The sequence below is a fragment of the Cebus imitator genome, unplaced genomic scaffold (genome assembly GCF_001604975.1).
Source record: "Cebus imitator isolate Cc_AM_T3 unplaced genomic scaffold, Cebus_imitator-1.0 Scaffold246, whole genome shotgun sequence".
In the NCBI taxonomy this organism is placed as follows: Eukaryota; Metazoa; Chordata; class Mammalia; order Primates; family Cebidae; genus Cebus; species Cebus imitator.
The window spans coordinates 756,867-777,604 of record NW_016107561.1 but is presented as its reverse complement, the minus strand read 5'-3'; the positions used below and the strand labels follow the sequence as shown (position 1 = coordinate 777,604).

The following is a 20,738-nucleotide window of genomic DNA, read 5'->3' as shown; positions in this document are numbered from 1 at the left end:
AAAAAAAAAAAAAAAAAAAAAAAAAGATCCATCATTACAAAATATACTTCTCTTCATTGGACAAACCAGGAGAATGCACCACGTAATTTTCTTGCCACTTCATTCAACCATGCATTCTACACATACAACAAAACTTGCCCGGGCACCTGCTGTGAACAGCCAGGACCCTGAGTAGAATAAAGAATGGACAGCCTGCCTCTAGGTACTCTTAAGTGAGTGAAACAGAGTGAAAGAAAACATGCTCATATATTGACCATACATAATGAGCGCAGTGGGAAAGGGCATGTTTTTCAACAGGAGATGGGGTGGAAGGACAGCATTTATAGGGATGAGAGGAGGCCTTGTAGAGGAGGTATTGTCTGAGCTTGGCCTTGAAAAATGGATAGAATCGTGATGAGCAATCCATTGTTGTGGGCAGGGAAAAATCCAGTGGAAGAAAAATAGGAGAAGGAAGACAAATGAGAAGTATACAGAGGAAGCTGTACAGAGCCTCGGTTGGCTATTGCTCTGATTAAATAAAGGGAAGTGATGAGAAATAAAACCAGGAAGTTAGACTGCAAGCAGAATATTAAAGGTCCAGATGACACACTCTTGGGGGCACCTCCCTTGGCAAGCTTCTCTTCCGCCTCCCCTGCCCACGAGTCCTCTATCACAGTATGGAGTGGGACGTTCAGGAGCTGGTGGTTCACTCACCCATTAATCCACCTGGTCAACATGCCATGCACTGCCCTAGGCACTTTGGGCTCAGCCAAAGAAATCAAGTCTCTGCCCTCATAAACCTCTATGCCAGTGTGGGGTTGAGCTAACTAATAAATAATGAGTATGCCGTGGGATAAGTACTGTGAAAAAGCATAAAGCTGGGGAGAGGAAGGACTAGAGGAGGACATTGAGGAGAGAGCTACAGGAAGGAAGGGAGTGGCCATGAAGATGCATCTGGTGCCAACATGAAGGAGGAGCCAGGCCACGGGCCGAGGGACGACACGTGCAGGACAGCGGAAGCACAGCAGCACTACATAGCGCCAGCAGGAGAAACCAAGGGAGGACGGCTACAGGAGAAGAATCACAGCGCAAGAGGGAACCAGGGTCGACACCACCCAGGGCCTTACAGGTCACAGAGGGCAGAGGCTGTCTCCCTCTCCGCCGGGGTTTTCAGAAGACTTTCTTTATTTTTATCTGGAGGGTTTTCTGTAAGGCACAGAGTAGGTTTCAACCAGTGATTGCTATGGGTAGTGTTTTGAAGTCAGTGGCATGAGCTTCACAGCCAGAAACACAATGACGAGGAGTCACAGACCACCTGGGTGAGGAGACGGTGTCAGCCAATGTCCATCTCTTCGCCACAAGAAATAACTTTTAATACCCTGCACACTCTCATGTTTATTATGTTTAGAATAATTCACTGCAGGAAATTTAGAAAACACAGGTAAGTGTCCCACACCATGACTTCCCTATTTTGGTCCCAGCCCTCAGTCTTTCCAGCCAGGGAGATGCACTCACAGAGAAGGGCCTACCACAAAGTCTATTTTTTAATCATTTCCTCGTAATACACACTTTGGACAAATCACCAAATTATTAACTATTATTCTACAGCAGAATTTAACATCATGGAATTCTATAACATAGATGCACCGTGATTTATGTACACAATTTCATATTGTTGGAAATGTACATGGGAAATGATTCCGAAAAACCACTTTGGTGAGGTCTATACTGGGTGGCCCAAGAAGAGGCTAGTTTAAGGAAAGAAATGCTGTGCATATTTGTGAGTAGTGGAAAGAGAGAGAACAGAGAAGGGAAACTTGAAGAAGCAAAAAAGACTTATAAAGGCCACCTCAGTTCCTCTGCCATGATGATACACCGTTGAAGTGAAGAGCTTTGCAAGTCCACCTGACACATTTGTATGCCCGAGATTGTACACGTGAAAGAAAACATGCTAACATGCCTAACCAGGCAATGCTGAGAATGTGTACCCCTGTATCCCAGACCACGGCTCTCTGTTGCTGTGCATTTTCTTTTCTAGGTCTCCAACCCAGTGGTAGATTCCTTCCTTTCCTTATTTCTCTCCCTGACATTCTCCTCTTCATTCCTCCCCATGTTGCTTTAATTTAAGCAGCAGCTGTCATCTAAGGAAGAATTCTGAGTACGGATTGAGCTGACAAAATAACAAAGTAGACCAAGATTTATATAAGAGAATTAATTGAAATGGCATCAACAGTTAACATGGAACAAAAAGGAAACAGTTGTGAGTGTCCTTAATGATTAGTTAAAAGTTAAATCAATTAGGACATAAACATAAAATGAAGAATCATATTCAATGGCATGAGAAAAAGCACACAATAAAATGTTTTTAAAAAGTAGAGACTGTATATCTAGCGCAATCTGAATTTTGTTTTTCTTACTCTATAAAATGCATAATTAACAATATTTGATGTACACTTCAATATAGGTACTTTAAAATAAAGGCAAATATTACAAACATAAACCAATCATTATTTCTTGGTGAAAAGATTATGAATACTTGTGGTTACTTTATTCATTTCTGAATGTGTTGCTTTCTATAATAAGCCTTTCTCTTCATAATGAGAGTAACTACCTGTTTAAAAAAATGTTTTTTAATCTACGCTGATTACAGCAACGGTTTTACCTCTGCTTTGCTTCTATCAACCTCTGGTTCATTTCAGTTTCTTTCCAACCATGATGACAATTAACCTTAGGCCATGAGATATGGGAGTTGCTGTTGGTGACTCAACATATGGTGTCAAGCACTTGGAAGCCAGCCACACCAGGTTAAGAGTCATGGTCTGTGCTAAAAGAAGGGTATGGAAGTCCTTTGTCTGGAAACAGTTCACACATACACACGTTCAGTCAAGAATTAAGTCAGAACACAGTACTGAGAAAACCAGACCCTTACCACTAAATACAGAAACCAAGAGTAGACAGTTGTACCAACAGATATCATCACCAACCATTTAAAGGGCTAACAAGAAGACAGGGAACACTATGAGTAAGTAGCCCAGGAGGTAAAAGTTGGACTGGGTTTGATAAATCCTCTTTGAGAAAGTGACATTTAAACAGAGATTTTGGAGACTATGCAGGATTTAGTTATGTGAAGAGCCGGTGGACAAACGGACAAGTGTTCTAGGAGGAGAGGACAGCATATGCAAAGACCCAGAAGCAAAAAATGACTATGTACAACTGGAAGCCTTGAGGGAATTAGCAACATGTTCTAATCAAATGAGTTAACAAATTACAGAGCCACTGAGGTGTAATCAAGTTAATATGTTACTGCCAAGGAAAATCATGCTGTGCTGTAGGACTGGGAGGAAACCTACTTTCTCCCACCATTGCCTATAATGGCCATGTGTCATTTCACCAGGAACAGTCTCATTTGCTCAGCTGACCTTGACAATTTGGCTTTAGATTGTGCGGTTATAAAATGGCTGAAGCAAAATGCATCGCACCACTCAGACAATACAATCTGAAGTAACTGAATAAAGACAGATCTTCTTTGAATTCAAGAGCTCATCTCCCTGCCTACTTTGAAAACAGAAAACACCCGAAACTCATCACTTAAAGTGGCTCACAGTGGAATAATATTCAAGGACAAAGAGGAAAAAAGCAAAGTCTGTAATTAACACCAATCTCAGCTCATGGAGGACGAAGCCCACTTCCTTCAGTTGCTTTCATCACATGTTTCCCAGGACTGTGTATCTTAACAAGCTATTTAAGGCAATCTATAGCCAACTGTAAAGTTAGTAAATGGTCCATAAAAACGCAAGACAACTGAGACCAAAAACTGGAGAAGAAACCAGCCTTGCAGCAAACTAAACTTTTGAAAAATGGTAAAGCCCAATAAAATAAACCAGCAGAGATAAACACAGTAAATAACCATTAACTAAAACACAGGCTAACCACCAAATTACTAGCAACATAAATTCTGCCAACTCCATACATAAAATCTCCATGCTCAAGGTCAGCAAGGGAAAAAAAAGGATCAGACAATTTACAAAGTAGCAGTGAGTAAGGGAGAAGGGGAGAGAAAAGTGTGCTTGCAAGGGAGTGTGGCTTCCCTCCCAGGACACGCAGGGGGCACCATGACCTCATGTGAAGGTGTGATAACCTGCTTTTTGTTAGCTTAAACTGACTCTCTCTTTCTTAGCTGGGAGCTGTTCAGGCTTCATGCTAGCTTCTTGAGCAGGACAGACTCCATCTTACCTTCTTCATTTTAGTTATTCCCCTCATTAAGTATGTAACCGTAGTATGTAGCTGGGGCAGCATGACACCGGGCACATCCAGGAGTGCATTTGCTGATAAAAGGCTAAGTCAAGTGGTACCAGCAGAGCCTGGGAATGCAGGCGCTGTCGAGTACCCAGAGCCCCCATACCTATAAGTTGTATGTCTTTTTATGACAGCTCTAGCCCTTGCACCTGGGCTATTTTATTTCTCATGTACTAGTTTATCTTTTAACTTTTTGCTTACTCTGCCTCTGTGAAAAACTTCCTTCAGCTAGGTTTCCCCATCCTTTTTCAAACTGGGGTATAAGAAACGCCCAGACTCTTTCTTTGGGTCCGAGAGAACTTTGGGCGTTAGCCACCTCTCAGTCACCACCTAAAATAAAGGACTCATAATTCAATCTAAGAGTGTGGCGCATTTCTTAACTCGCTCGGGTATAACAAAGGGGCACGCCTTGAGAATATCTCCAGCTATCAGCAGATTCTGTTTCTGAAGCCCCTTCTACATCGTTATAAAGCAAAGGGAAACATGCATTCCCCTTAGTTCATGTTTATTAGATGTCTAAGTTGCAGGTGTGCTGCTATGCACTGAGTAAACAACAAAGTAGATTCTGTGTCTGTTTTCTAGAACCATATAGTTGTGGACAGCAAAGCTACAGCTCAGTACAACATCTAAGGCTCTGTACAAAAAGGGTATAACCCTGTCATTGGTGTCTCCTTACTTTCTCCCTAATGTGATGTATTCATCCTCCAAGTTTAGTGAAGGCAGAAAGGAGGTGAGGAAGGAAGGAAGGAAGGAAGGGAGAGAAGGAAGGAGATATGAAAGAAACAGGGAAGGAGTGGGATACGGGGAGCGAAATGAAACTATTTCCTTTCACATAGTTGTTGTCATCTGGAGAGAAGCTCTCACTACCACCTGGGTTCCTTTGGCTTTTTCTATTCAAATCCCCGAACTCTTCATTTGGAAGCTAGTTATTTCCAGCTGTACATTCTGGAAATCCATTTCCATGCTTCATCTGAAAGCACCAGGAAGGTGGATGCTAATCTTCCATAGCATTCTAGTATAGGAAGTAGCTCAGCACAGAAAGAATTAGGAGCTTGGTGAGTCTTTGGTGATGACCAGGATGCCCAGGGCATGCTTTTAGAGACAGCCACTATTAGCCAGATTCCCCAGGCTCTAGGGCCTGTGAATACAGCCTAGAACTGTGTCTAGGAGGGCGTAATTATAGTGACACATTCAACACCCCAAGAAGGCCTATTTTCAGCTTGAAAAAAAAAAAGATAGTCTAATCTCTCAGTGGGATTGGTAGTGACATAAACGTTCTGTAGAATAATTTGTGAATATGCATCGAGAGCCTTAAAATTTTAGGCACTCTGGCCTGGCAATTCTACCTCTACTTCCTCCCCGCTAAGGAATTAATCATGAGAAAATGCAAAGCTTTAGCTACAAAGCTCTTCAGCCCACTAACTTGTGATAGTTAAAAACTAGATAACAAAATGCCTACCAATAGCAGTCAAATATGGTAATGGCAGGGGTCCCCAAACCCCAGGCTGTGAACCGGTACCAGTATTTGATTTGCATACCAGTGGGAACCCCATCATGAACTGCACACACAAGGGATCTAGGGTGCTCGCTCCTTATGAGACTCCCCTAATTATCTGAGGTGGAGGAGTTCATCCTGAATCCATCCACTCCCCTCCTCCATCCCTGTCCCTGGAAAACTGTCTTCCATGAAACTGGTCCCTGGTGCCAAAAAGGCTAGGGAGCACCGAGGTATGGAATAGTCAGACAATGTAAAATTGCATGGACATTAAAACAATGTAGAAAAATATTTATGAAAGAAAAACTAGTAAATGAAAAAAACTCTCACAAGTCCAATATTAATCCATCTTGGTAAAAGATGTAAAATATAAATGTATATATACAAATGTATATACATATATTAATGTGTGTGTACATCTACATACAGAGAGACAGAGATAGTGGAAGAAACAGAGGTATAGGCTAGAAGATATAGTCTTGTTAAATGTAGTCACTTCTTTTCTTTGTTTGTGATTTCTAAATTTCCCAGTGAACATATTCATATTAAAGTAAAAAATAAATTTAAGTATTCCTCATCTGTCTTCTTCCCATGATCATCGATAACTGTAGACCATCCTCTGAGTTAGGGGCCTTCCATGGCTGCCGGGTCTGCACTGGCCCTGATGCTAACCAGACCCCTCGGGCTGCTGCGCTCCTGGGATGACGCTCCTTCAATGGCTCACCAGATATAGCTTTGGTCCTGATTTCTGATATGTTTTGGTCTAACTAGATTTGAAAGCTAGGTGTTTCTCCTCTTTAGAGTTTAATTATTCAAATACATCCATTTAAATGGGCTCATCACTGGTTAGTGCTCAGGGGAGGCTAATATGCCAGTGAAAAATTCTTTTATTTTCAAGACTGAAATGAGCTTGGAAGTTATCTAATTTTGCTTTGAGCACTTTCAAGAAGCTGTGAAAGCTTCTGCATCTTGCCAAATTAGCTGTCTGTTTGCAGTCTCAGAGCAAGGCAGAGGAGGCTTGAGCAGTCGGCTTGGTTTCTTCTTAAAGACGCTGCACCAGCTGAGGAGGAATGTTTCCCCTGCAGGAAAATTATCTCCTGGCAAAGACCCTGGCTGGGCACCTCTCCAACATGGAGCTAACTCCCAAAGGAAGTCACCAGGCTTCTCTGCCTAATCCAAAAATTATCTGGCACCAAGTGTCACGCATGTGTGCGTACAAATCACGGCTTCCAGGGAGCTTGAGGTGTGGGCCAGGAGTGATTTCCAAAACCATGTTCCAACTCTATGTGCCCAGTCAGGCTGATACGATGTTCTTGGGGAACAAGAACTTTGCTTTTGAAACTGCAAATCTTCCTATAATTCAGAGCACAGGGTATTATTTTAGACATGGGCTGTTTAGAAAATTAGTAGACTGCCTGCTGAACAAAGAGAAAATTACATTGTTCTGAAGATAACTTGGAGCTTACTGGATACGATAATTTGCAAACCAGTCATAATTCTTTTGGAGAGCTCTGTTCTGTGAAAACCTGAGTACTATGCAGCAATTTTTTAGTCAATTGCAAAAAACACACTCAGGTATATACAATACCAAAGAAACCAAGAGGTATGTTAATTGTAACCCCACCAAATATGTAGAATCATATATGTGTGGGTGAGAGACTCACAAAGATATGGGCCAAGTAATATGAATATAGGAAACAGTGCACAAGGACCACTGACAAAAGACCTGGGCAGGCCTGTGAGACGGCAGGTACATCCTTTGTGCTGACAGCACATTTGCTGGCCAAAACCTACAGCTCAATGAACATTTGTGACGTGCCCACTCTGTAAGGTCTTCTGGAGATTCAAAGATAAGTGAAGCATAGTGCCTTTCCTCAAGAGGCCTACAGCAATTCAATGCATACACATCAGAGAAACGAATTTGGAAAGAGCCAATACAGGAATGCACAAAATGCCTGTGAGAGGGTACACAGGAGACACTTAGCTCCAACTGGCAATGCCCAGAGAGCTACCTGAGGATACGAGTCTATGCTCAGCTTAAAAGAGGCGGAGGACTGGCCAAGGGAAGAAGAGGGGGAAGGAGTCACAGGCAGTGTTACGGACGCAGAGGCCTGGAGAGAGGTGTGACCCATGTAAACCACAGGATAAAGTTCCGGGTGGAAAGTGACTGAAGATAACATTGGAGAACTAAGTCAGAGATGATCAGGTTGAAGCTTGGAAGTCACCACCTGGTCAGTACTGAGGGGTCAGGCCAGATGCTGAGAAGAGGAGGAGCGCGTGACCAGGAAGGGCTAAGGAGGTGTGGTGAGTTCCTTCCTCAGGGTCACGGTGAGGACAGGCCCACAGGTCTTCCCTTTGCCATCAGATACAGACAGGAAGCAGAGTGGGAACCATGCCAATCAGAGCTCTGCAACGTTTGCTGCTCCTCATGTATCGACCACATTGTCTCTTTAAGGGAAAAAAAAAAATCTGTCCTACATGTTCACAGTGATGGGCAGCACCATTTCTCAGAGTGAAGAAGCATTACACAAATTTTATTTGAATTTGTGTCAATGATTAACGCAAGGGGTAGCAGAGACAAAATGTACACTTGAAGCCAGGTGAACAGGCTACATAATGGTAGCGTCAGATGCATCCAGAACCACCTATAATTCAGTCTAAAACAGATTGCTTCTCTTGAATGCTCTGATTGCCTTGGCCTAATTCTTCATTTCATCACGAGGCTCTCTTCCCACCTACGACTTAAAGATCCTGAACATGATTTTGAGATTATTCAAGTAACTGCAGCATCCCCTGGGACTTGATCTATACCACAAAAACATTCTTCTGCATAATATGTCTCTTTCCAATATTTGGAACATCCACGCCCAGAGAAATTTTAAAAACCTTTCCCAAAGGGATGCTTGTGTCTTACTAAAATTTTACTCTCAATCTGTTTACAAAATTTTTATTAAGCATGTATTATATGAATGACACCTTATACAGAAAATAACTACACAAGGCCCCTGACCTTAAAAAGCTTCCATTCTAATAGGAATGATACATAAGCAGAATTCTTACCCAACTGCTGGCCCAGGCCTGTCCTCCCTGTCTCCCCATCCCAGGAAAGAGTGTAACACCTGCAGCAGCTGTCTGAACCTGAATCCTGGGAGTCACTCTTAATTCCTGGATTCCACTTTGCACCATCTCTATGGCTAAAATGTAGATCCAAGACACCATTACCTTTCTAAGGAAATAGCTTTCTAAATGGTCTTCGGCTTCTATGCCACATTCTCCAAATGGTGTACATCCTAATATTTGTATTAAGTACATCTTCAGGTTACTCTCTTGCTTAAATACTTCTAGTGGTTTGCCAGCTCTGAAAAAACAGTCAAAGCCCTTCCAATCGCCTGGCGGCCCCATGTTACCTGCCCGGGACCTCCCTGCCCTCACTTGTAGCTCTCTTCTTCCCGCTTACTACATCGCATCTACCCTGGCCCTCTCTTCGCGTCTCACTTTGGTGCCATCACACGTGCTTTCCCCTTCTGTCTAAATGCTTTCCATTCCGCACCTCTCTGTTTTATGTGTGTCATTTTCTCTCCATGCAAGTCTTAGACCAAACACCCCTACTTCATTCCTGATCACTCCATCAAGCACTGTCCCAAGACATTTGATTTCATTTCATTTTCACTTTCTGGATTTATTTTTAAATTATCTGTTGATAGCGTCTCTCCTTCAACAAGCACACAACCTGACCTCAGGATTACTAGCAAGGGTGCCCTTGTCCTGGAATCCGGCCTGGTTCACAGGAGGCATTGAGAGAGGATTTGTTGACAGACGAATGTACATTACAAAGAAGGCTAAAATAAGGAGGAAAGAAACGGAGCAATGTACAGTGAAGAAGGGACACTGATTTTTGGTTTTGGGGAAGAAAATCAGGAATAGCTTCCACAGCAGAGATCGGCTGTATTATGCCAAGTAGGTAGCCAGGCAAAAATGCGTCCCATCGTCTGGAACTAGCAAAGGAAAAGCCCCAGGGGCACAGGCTAATCCACCTGTGACTAAGCAATAAAAACAACAGCAGAATCCTGGAGCTCAGACACCTGGAGGGAGGTGGGAGAGGAGCACACACAGTGGACAGCCCAAGGGACCTGGTGAAGGCTGGGACTTTACTTTTTAGACTATAGACAGTCACTGAAAAGTTCTGAAGATGAAAACTCATATACTTTGACCTGCACTTTGTAAACACTGAGAGAAACTATTTGAACTTAAAAACTAACAACAAAAAAATGGCATTAAAGAGAACTACACTTTCTCCTGTTTTGGGGAGAAAAAAGACTTCCATCCCATGTGTACATGTAAGGCAAAGAGGGGCCCATGGCTAGTGACACTGTAGTCAAAGGAGAGGCTACGTGAAGATCACTTTTTGGTTTCCAAAGCCGTTGAACAGCCACATTACATTATCAAATGGTTTTGAATTAAAAGGCGCCACCACTGTGGAGGATAATAAAGGTAGTACCTGGATTCCAGGGTTAACTAACTGGGAGCTGGGCCAGGAGACACTTCCAAGCCAGCACTTTTCATATCACAGGACAATCTAACTAGACAATATTTAACAGATGGGATCGCACTATTTAAGCTGAAATAAACACTAAAGATCTGTATATTACATTAAACTTAAACATAAGCAATTCCGTCTTAGTCACAATAAAAGGCAACTGCTAAAACTACTGTAAGGAATTAAAGACCGACAACAAAACGTGCCTTTTGAAGCAGTGATCGTTCAGTTGCTCTGAGAGTGTTCTCCCATTTCAGAGGTCTGACTAATACGGCTTATTTCAGGACAGAATTATTTAATGAGCGCAACTTCCCCCAATGACGATATAACAAAATGGAAAGGCCGAATGGGAAAGATGAAGGCTGATACAAGGGAGTCAACTGCTGGTGCTTCCAGAAATCCTGGACAGAGGGAGGGCCCAGGAGTCCTCAGCCACAGCGTTGCACTACCTGGCTTTTTTTCTTAAGTTCAGGCAGGTGCTGGATTTGGGCTTCAGCTTGTGGCTTAGAAAACGTATCCAGAAATGTGATGAAGGACCCTCCTATGATACTAAAGGAATTCCTTCTAGGTATCTGCTTTCCACAAATCAGAACACTGTGTTGGGCTGAAGGAGTGAATGCCTTTTGGCACACGGCTCGATGTTTGCGAGAAATGCCAGGGTTGGCGGAGAGGGAGCAATGGAAAATGGAACCAGCCACGCAGCTGCAGTAAGGCAAGCAGTAACAGAGTCAAAGCATGAGTGATGGAATCAGATAGACCTGGATGCATGCCTCAGCTCTAATTATGAAACTGACGGAGAGCAAATGTATTAACATTTCCCCATATGTAAAATAGAAATAGGCTTGTGAGATTTGAAAGATCGCGGATTCAAGGTGCTTGGCATAGTGCCTAGCATATAGTAACTACTAAATAAATGACAGTTCTAGAAAATGTTGTTCTTGTTATTTTTTTCTCACCTTTATAGCCATTTGATTTACCTCCATTACTTTACATGCAATTATCCTGGTAAGAATAAAAGTATGGAATCTCACACAACTGAAAGGGCCCTCAAAGTTCCCTGTTTTTAGGCATCTTCAACATCACTGTCGTTTTATTGATGAAGCCACTAAGGACATGAGTTAAGGTGACTGTCCAAGGTCACCTCGTCACTAAGTCCATTTACAACACTCTCATTTGTGCTCTCAGCAGTCCCGTAGTGTTTGAAGTAGTGAAGATAATTTCCTGCACTACTGGATGGCCTAAGAACCAGGCTGCCTCTGTTATTACAAATAATTTATACAACGGGATAGAAGTGCGTAAGCCAAAGGGATCACGCGCTGAGTAATCAAAGTGCCAACTCTAAAATATTAGACAGTTATGAAAATGACACTGAAGCTTGTAATAACCCTTGCTAATGCTTATTATGCTGTTAAGTGAAAAATCAGAAAACACAATCCCGTTTATGTTGTGATTATAACTAAGTAAAATTATGCACATATATAGCAAGGGCTGGAAAGGAAGTCGGAAAATGATAGTGGCTGGCTTGATAAGAAGGCACCGTTGCAGTTTTATTTTTATCTTGTGACCATAATGCAGTTGGCACAATAAATGCAAAAGTGATCTTCACAGGGAAGGAGACGCTGCTGTTCACTCACCCGGGGTTATACAACATGACTGCAGACAGGTTCTCACGGGACTTCGAGAGGTCGGTCATGGACAAGCTGAAGGAGGACAGAAGGCCACTCTAAGAGCAGACACAGGGCAGAGTGGTTACCTTAGCAGAGAAGAAAAGGCACTGGTCTGGACTCATTGCTTCCAACGTGTGAGAGACAATGAGGTGCACACGCTGCTAATTAACACGCACCGCAATTAACTGGTCTATCTGAGGAAAGCAGATTGGGGCAGTAAAGCCCTGGTACATTTCAAACCCAAGCCTTCCGCTAAGCACAACAGGGACTTGGCCTTCCAGGACTGGGGAATTTCACCAGGAATTCCACAATCCAGTTGGTCTCCCCTACCAGTTAAAGTTGAGGAAAGGGGTCACAATATCTTTGTCATCCTCCATTGCCTGGCAGGCAGCAGTCTCCTGTAATCAATGACACCAGCTCACACTTATGGAGTGATAAAGATGAATGCAGGAGAGGTGAAGGGAGATCAAAAGTAAGAGCCTGACCTATTTTGCTTCCATGGGAAGCTATTGGCAAACATGTTTGTTCCCTCTGTTCCTCTGAAACTGCACCAAAAAGGACCCTCTAGGGAGACCCTGGGCTGGAGCAGATAAGAGGCTCCACTGGCTAGAACGAGCCACCCAGGAGAAGGCTGAGGTCTGCGGCTTTCTCATTATTTTCCATCTAGGGCACTGGCAACCTCGGGCACTTCTTATAAAGGAGACAGAAACGAGAGGCTGGGTAACCAGCGGTCAAGGGCAAATGCTTCTGGTATTCAAGTCAGTGCTGCAGCCAAGGCTCCCCGCTTGCTGGCTACAGAACAAGTTAGGGAGAGTCACTCTTGGTCTCTTTCTCATCTTGAACTGGGGGTGACAGCCTGAGGGTATTAGCAGCTGCTGCACAGATAAAGTGGTAGAATGTATATACAAGTTTAGCACCATTCCTGGCTCATAGAAATGTTAATTGTAGCCTTTATTATCTTCTTCAGTCTAAGGACCAGCCATGACATCCCTGAACAGATTTCTTTCCTCGTTTCTCTGGTCCTCAGCTCCCTTACCCATCAGCACTTAAACGTCTAACCCGTTAGACGTTCCCTTCCAATTAAACCAAAGTCTTTCCCAGTTGTCCTAACTCCTGCTCTCGCTTCCCACCTCAATGAAAAATCTGTTTACTGTGGCTGATTTTGGATGAATGTGACTCCAATGTTGGGTTAATTCCTAACAGATGCTGATTAGAGGAAGTCGCTCTCCACCTAACGCAAAATGATGTCCAGTTCCTTGGTGGGAAGGGCAGAAGGCTGAAGAGAAGGCTCTAGAAGGGGCAGTTTCTCCTGTCTACTCTGGAATTCACTTGCTTGCTCTCTTACTTCATCAGCCACTCATCTGCTGGGAAACAATCTCCCTAGAATCAATCCAGGTTGCAGAACTACTTTTCCAGTGGTTCTACACCACAGAATGTCAAAAGCTTAGAACCAGAGTGACCACCACCCACTCATCCCCACATCTGGTCAGTGGTTCCCTCCTAGAGACACCATGTCCCTCACCTTCCTCTTCTCCCTGAGCTTGGCAGCTTCCTTGGGATGGTTAAAGCGAAACATATTGGTTCTTCCCAAGAGAATCACAGCACCTGAGAACACACAAAAACAGTAATGAATTTACAGTAAGCAGTGTGGTCAGTTGTCATTATCATAACATGGAATTCCACTGTTGAAATGTAATTTCCAGTGTATTATAAAATAATAAGGGAAAGCTTGAGTCTCAAAAGTCTGCTTACTTAAGCCAATGTCAAATCTGCAAATGCCTTTATTTTAACAGCTGAGAGTTACAACACACATAATATCCTAATATCCATAATATCCAGCAGAAGTGATGAATATAAGCATTACAACATATTTATTATGAGATTTAAAACTTAACAGACAGATAATTAGACTTTTGATTGTCTGGAAGAAAAAAGAAACCAGTTCTCCAAAGAGAGATAATAGCAAGCAAAGCATATGATCACAACTTGAGAAATGTTTATTGATGCTGATAAAAGTAGAAATCTCAAAAGAAAAGTGCTTTGAGAAGAAAACATGATGGAGCTGGCAGAGTATAGACAACTGTTACTAACATCTTCCCCAGAATTTGACAGGAAAGGACTTGTGTACATGTATGGTCTATTTCCAAATAAAAATACTGCTTCGTGTCAAAACCCTATTAAAATTCCACATTCAACACACAAGAAAATGTCCTTTTGATTGACGAGAGTCTTCCTTATTTAGAAAACAACTGCACAAAGAGCAAAAGAATTAAAGGAATATGCCCAAGGAAAACAAAAGCGTGGGAAGAAGCAAATTTCAGCTTGATGAAGCAAACAAACCCATTCTAGAGTCACACCTATTTAAGGCAGGCACAGGTACCTGCAGGGCTGTGAGCTTCTTGTCACCAGAGGCATGTAAGAGAAATGATGTTGCAGAAGAGATTCATTGTCTCTTCTCAAGTCCCATCCATGTGTGAGAGTCCACGTGTATGGTCCCATCCATGTATGAGAGTCTACAATGCCTCACAGCATCAGTAAAGACAAGACACATGCACTGACAGCCATGAAGAATGACATGTGAGTGCTTAAGTGCCTAGCGTACTTAGCTAAATGTGTGATTAAGTGACGAGTGCAGCCTGGAGTGGCTAGGGACAGGCTTCTGCACCAAGGACATAAGCTGGGTCTCACTGGATAACCAGAGGGCAAGAGGAAGTGTTCCATGTGGGGTAATTGCAGGGAGAGGCTAAGCTATAGACAGGAGAATGGCCTGCTATGTTCAAGAGTCGTGTCCATCCACAAAGTTCAGGATGTTTGAAACAGCATCAAGAATCAATACTGGATAGATGAAACAGACTATGAAGACTGGAGAGCCAGGATGAGAGTTGAAACGAGAGGTCACAAACTGGTGGCCAAAGGAAAAATTCAGCCCACAGATGTGTTTTTTTGTGTTCCCTGTCACATTTCAAAAACAAAATCTTTAGTTGGCAAGAGTCAAAAATCTGGAGAGTTCACATAAAAGTCTGCATACCTTTCTAGCATTTCTTCAAAATTCCTAAGATATGCTATCAGTAGATCTTTGCCTGCACTTGGCAAAAATCCCTGGGCTGCAGAGGGTTGCCTCCTTTGCAGAGGTGACCTCTGGCTGACCACAGTCACTAGCCTCTTGCTTGGATAATATCTTTACCTGGCCCCTGCAAGAAATACAACACCAGATATCTATTCTGGAGCTCAGGCCAGCATATCCACCTGCCTATTCGATGTACTGTTTGGACAGCTCGAGGGAGTTTCAAATTCAATATGGTTAAAACCTAATGGGTTTAAATCACAACCGTAGGGAGTAACTGATATGGGTTGGTTTTAGTGGTTGTCATTATTTAGCAGAAACAAAGTCACTATGAAAATGAGGAAAAGATAGCTTTAGGAGCCCTAGAAGGGCAGCAGCAGATCTTATCCACTCTACAATCTGCTTATCCCTGTCACGTAAAATTGCATTTGTAGTTTTTCCAATTACGGCAAGGCACTATTACCATGATTAAAAAGGGTGGTTCCCATACCTTTTATGACTAGGACTCAGAGCAGTGTGCCGCACAGAAAGCCAAAAGCTAAGCAGCTATGTCTAGGATATACGTATATTTAATGCTGTTAAAGTTACATTAGAGATTAATAAAGCAATCATACTCCAGGTGTTAATTACATTTCCAATTCTTCTTTTTTTTCTGTTAATCAAATGCCCAGCCATGCAAGTTGAAAATTGCTAAAATATGTTAATGGAAAAATAGAATCTTATTTCAGAGACATATTTCAAATTGCATTAAATCATTGAAAATAATCTTGCCGCCCATGTTATTTGCATGAAATACACATAAAAAGCCCTTTAAGGAGTTATAAAAGAAAGCAAAGCTATTCATGACAATTTATTGTTTCCATCTAGATAACGTGAGTCAACAGTCTGGCATATTAAAAGGGGTCCATTAAGGCTGGTTTCCTTCCCTTTCTTCTACTGAGCATCTGTATTCAACAAATCTGGTGACTTTAAAAATTTGCTTCATTTTTACAAGCTGCCACTATTCATTCATTCATTTAGCAAATATTTAATGAACAGTTACTTATGCCAGTCGCTATGATAAACAGAGGGGATACAGAGTTGAGCAAGTCAGATGTACGCTTTACCTTTACAGAGCTTTAAAAAATGTCAAAGAGAGAGATAAATAATCAAATAATGAAATAATTCCGCAAATAAATGCAAAACAGCAACTGAAGGAGAAGAATTGTGTCCAGGGCTCAATGAGCAACAATGATGTGGGTTTATTACAGGGGAAGTTAGAGAAAGGTATCTTCGAGGGAGGTGGTGTCTAAAGCTCTGAGAACAAATTGGGGAGAGTGTCATGTGTAAAAGCAATAATGATCACAACGACGACTGATGAAAATAATGAGGAGGAAGAGAACGCCAAGAATGAGTGACTGAAGACAGCCATGGCTATGTGGCTATGGCAAAGGAAACAAAGGTGAGCACTGCACCAAGGTAAGGCTTGAGAAGGAGGGACAAAGTAAACCAACTCAAACGTTTCAGGATGTAAAAGATTGTGTCTTTTATCTAGTTGCAAGAGGAACACACGGAAGGGCTCTGTGTAGCAGCATAATAACATGATTAGATTTCAGTTTCAGAAAGATCATTCTTGCAATGGTGACTGAAGAAAGGCCACACAGGGCAAGAGTGGATGTGGCCAGGCAAGCTAGGTGGCTACTACAGTGGTCCCAATAAGTGATAATGGCTCAGGACTGGGGGAAAGGGGTAGCACAGCAGTCAAGTAAAACAAAACTAAAAGATATGAAGGAGATAAAATCCACAAGATTTGATGATGGGCTAGATACAAAGAGGAGAAGCGGGGAAAGGAAGATGGCTCCTGGGTTCTGGACCGCATCGCTGGTTGGACGGGGAGTCTTCTACACAGACTGAGAACGCTGGAAAAGGACCAAGATGGAGTGGGGAAAAATCATGAGCTTGGTTTTGGACATAATGAATTAGAGATGCATTTGGCAAGTGAAAATATGGGTTTGAAGCTCTAGTATAAAAGTCTGGGATGTCAATGTATCTACCACATGAAATTTATTTATGCTTCATCTACACTTACAGACAGTCCTGAAAGTAACTTTAGACAATATTTTAAATAATTTTGTGAATGAAACAAAGTTAGTGTACAGTGAACCATCAGAAAGCAAAGGTGCTGCTATCTCAGCCACCCATGTGCACAATCTGCAGTGCTTAGCATCACCATCATTCCTGATTCTAAATTTATACGCTGCTGATAAGCAATCACCTGGTGATCCAGGTCTTTTTGTTAGCATAATCATGAACAAGTAGGAAATTCACTCCTTCAAAACGGGAGGATGTAAGTTTTTGCTTATCACAGGAATTTTACAGTCACGCATGTCTGCTGCATTAGCACATCTCAGCACAGTTATTCTGATATTGGCACCCTTGATTGCTGCAGGGGCTGCCACATCATCTGTAGTCAGTGTCTTTCTAGGGCAATAATGCCAAAACATTGATGTTTCATCAGCATTACAGAATTGGTCTGTGTCAGATTTTCATCAGCGATGACCCTGACAAACTCTCAATAAATTTCTCTGCTGCTTCATAGTCAGCAGATACTTTATCACCACAATTTTTAGAAATTGCTGTGTCTGTTCCTAAATGTCTGCAACCAGTCTGTATGTTCACACTTTCCTTTAATTTTTGGTTCACTGTGTTAGATTTTTGCTTGTTTTCACGATCAGCTTCCCATGAAGTGGCAAGTTTTCACTGTGACACTGACTGGATCCACTCTTTTAATACACAATTGAGATCTTCACTTTCAGCGTTATGCAGTGTCTTTCTATTTTTTATTTATGTGTGTTTATTACTTTCAGCATATAACTTAGACTTCTGTTTCTTCAGGTCATATATGATGGCCACATCAACACTATACTCTTCTGTAAGACACTTCACACTTAACACCACATCCAGTTTCTCTAACAGCTTGACTTTCTGTGCTACAGATCAACATAAATACTTCCTGTGCTTCCTATCACTGTTGCCCAAAGGGGTAGCTGCAGACCTTTCTGACATGTTCAAACATTATCTTTACATCACAAAGGAGAGAATAAGTAAAACAAACAAACAAGCAAACAAAAAACCAAAAACACAGTGAGTAACGCACGCAGGTCTTGGTCCTGTGCAGGGTATCATGGGGAACCTGCTACTGTCATGTATGGCCTGAACACCTGCTGTTTTATTATCCTCTGTCGACATACTTATATGGGGGAATCTGAACATGTGCGGAAAAGATTCACTGCAGCTGAAGGGGACTAAGGGGTCTCTTTTCCTTTGTGGGTAGGAATAAGCTGTGTATGTGATGCACCTACGTTTTGAATGCAACCACATCACATGAGGTCAGGTTTGGAATTTTCCATTTGTGTCCTCATGTTGGCCCTCAAAAACTTTTGGACATTTTGGATTTCTGATAAAGAAAGTTCTGTGTGTGTGTGTGTGTGTGTGTGTGTGTGTGTGTGTGTGTGTAGGAGAGTCATTGCTAATAAATGAAACCACAAGAGCAGGAAAGAAACCTGAGGACCGAATACAGAGGTAGATGATAAGAGGACCTAAGACTGGGCACCTGAAGAAGTGTTGAGTTCTAATGGCCAAGTATGAGAAAATAAACTTACAGAGGAAACAGAGAGGAGGCCATGAGAGAGGGAGAAAGAAGCCCTCAGAAACCAAGAGAAAGAGGGGCCAACAAGGAAGAATGCTTCTCAGAGGTCAATCAGATGAAAAGACTAGAAAACACCATTGGGTGTGGTGGCACAGGGGTCATAAGTGGCCTTAGTGAGAGCTGATTTGGTAGTAGACCAAGGCCAGAAGGAAGAGACTGAGGGATGCACAAGAGGTAAGAAAATGTAGACGTACTGAGCACAGGTAACTCTTTCGAGAACAAAGAGAAGAGTTGGTAGTAGCCAGAGGAGATGATAAGATATTAGTCCATTCTCACACTGCTAATAAAGACACACCTGAGACTGGGTAATTTATAAAGTAAAGAGATTTAATTGAATCACAGTTCAGCATAGCTGAGGAGGTCTCAGAAAACTTAAAATCATGGCAGAAGGGGAAGCAAACAGGTCCTCTTCACATGGCAGCAACAAGAAGTGATACACAAAAGGGGAGAGCCCCTTATAAAACCATCAGATCTTGGGAGAACTCACTATCAAGAGAACAGCAGCATGGGGGTAACCACCCCCATGATTCAATTATCTTCCACCAGGTCCCTCCCACGACACATGGGGATTATGGGAACTGCAATTCAAGATGAAGTTTGGGTGGGGACACAGCCAAACCATATCAGGTAGATCCTGCAGGATATACGTAAACTCATACGCATATTTAAAATGCAATAAGCAAACTGAAGGGAATAAAGGGGAATAAATGAATAAAACAACTACTGAATAAGGCTAGCTGATACTGTAAAGTTTCTTGATGAAATCTGAAGAGGGTGTGCTGCCCAGAACTCCTGATGTGGCTGAGGACAAGTCAGTGCTTAATCTCTTCAAAATTCAGTTTCTTCATCTAGTCATCAAACTGGACAATTTCTAAGATTCCTTCCAGATCTTAAATTCCTTTCAACTATGAACCACTTGGTCTGAGGTCAGTGTGATTAACAGCAGCAGATGGACTTTACGTGATGCACTTAATTTATAATTTTGCAAGCATTTCTAAACCTCCTTGAAATACATGACTTCTATGAGATTATTTCAGAGCTTGCTAAATACCCAAGGACAGACAAATTCCAAACAGTCTGCAGAGGGAATGGAGAGGACATGACATTGTGAAAGAGTAGGCCGAAACACTGCTGGTTTCACATGAGACTCTATTTTAATATTTCAAGTAAGCTGAAAGAAGTCTGTAAATGTTGCTAGTGATTTCTAAGGAATGCAGGGACAATAATCATTAATATCATCATTAATTACCTCTTCAAGTTTTATGAGATTTTCTAATTCTACTACTGTACAAATAAACCAACTCATTTTTTCTCCTACTGTTTTCATGTGAATATTTCTGAGGTAACAATGTACAATAATTTCATTCTGGGTTGCAAATAATACAAACATATGAGACGACTGTGTTCCCAAAAGCCTGTGGCTCACACCTTAGAGGCTGTGGTGTCAATAAACATGAGACACCCTTTGTAATCCTGTTTCAGGACACCTAGTTCTACCTTTTACTTACTTTAGAAACACACCCTGTCCCTCACCAACCAAAACATACTCCCAGCCCTCAACCAACCAACACACACACAGAGAACGTAACGTACTGTGAAAGCATCCTCAGTGAAAGAAAGGTGATCATTCTAGACATGCCAAATGGAGAAACCAAACTCTGTCAGGAACATAAAATTTTCTGAAATGGTATTGAATGAGAGGCTGAAGTGAGGTAGGGCAGGTAAAGTTCTTATTTCATTGCCTAATTCAAGCAAACAGAAACTTGCTTACGTGTGACATTTTCCTTCTGCTTTAAAATATCTTAAAGATATTTATTTATATTAAAATAAGTTATGATGATGGTACCATTGGGGGAAACTGATAAGAGAACATCTATTTTCCACTAATACATGCTGATACTTAAGAACAGATTAAGCAATATGTTCAAGGGCCTTAGACTTTGTGACACAGATTTTATTATTTAAACCACTAGAATTAGAGTAATTTTTTTTATATCAAAAATGGCTTTGGG

At 42.0% G+C, this 20,738-nt stretch overlaps 1 protein-coding gene across 11 annotated transcripts in view; it reads right to left on the bottom strand.

Annotated features, from left to right (window-relative positions):
* Nucleotides 1-20,738, bottom strand: part of KIF16B (kinesin family member 16B) — a 294,367-nt gene that overhangs the window by 116,481 nt on the left and 157,148 nt on the right. For all 11 annotated transcript variants that reach the window (XM_017498602.2, XM_017498606.2, XM_037727902.1 and 8 more), the window contains exons 16-17: nt 13,497-13,579; nt 11,942-12,030 (exon numbers count right to left, since the gene is read on the bottom strand). In XM_017498602.2, coding sequence (XP_017354091.1) covers nt 11,942-12,030; nt 13,497-13,579 — 172 coding nt within the window. The remainder of the gene's footprint in view (nt 1-11,941; nt 12,031-13,496; nt 13,580-20,738) is intronic.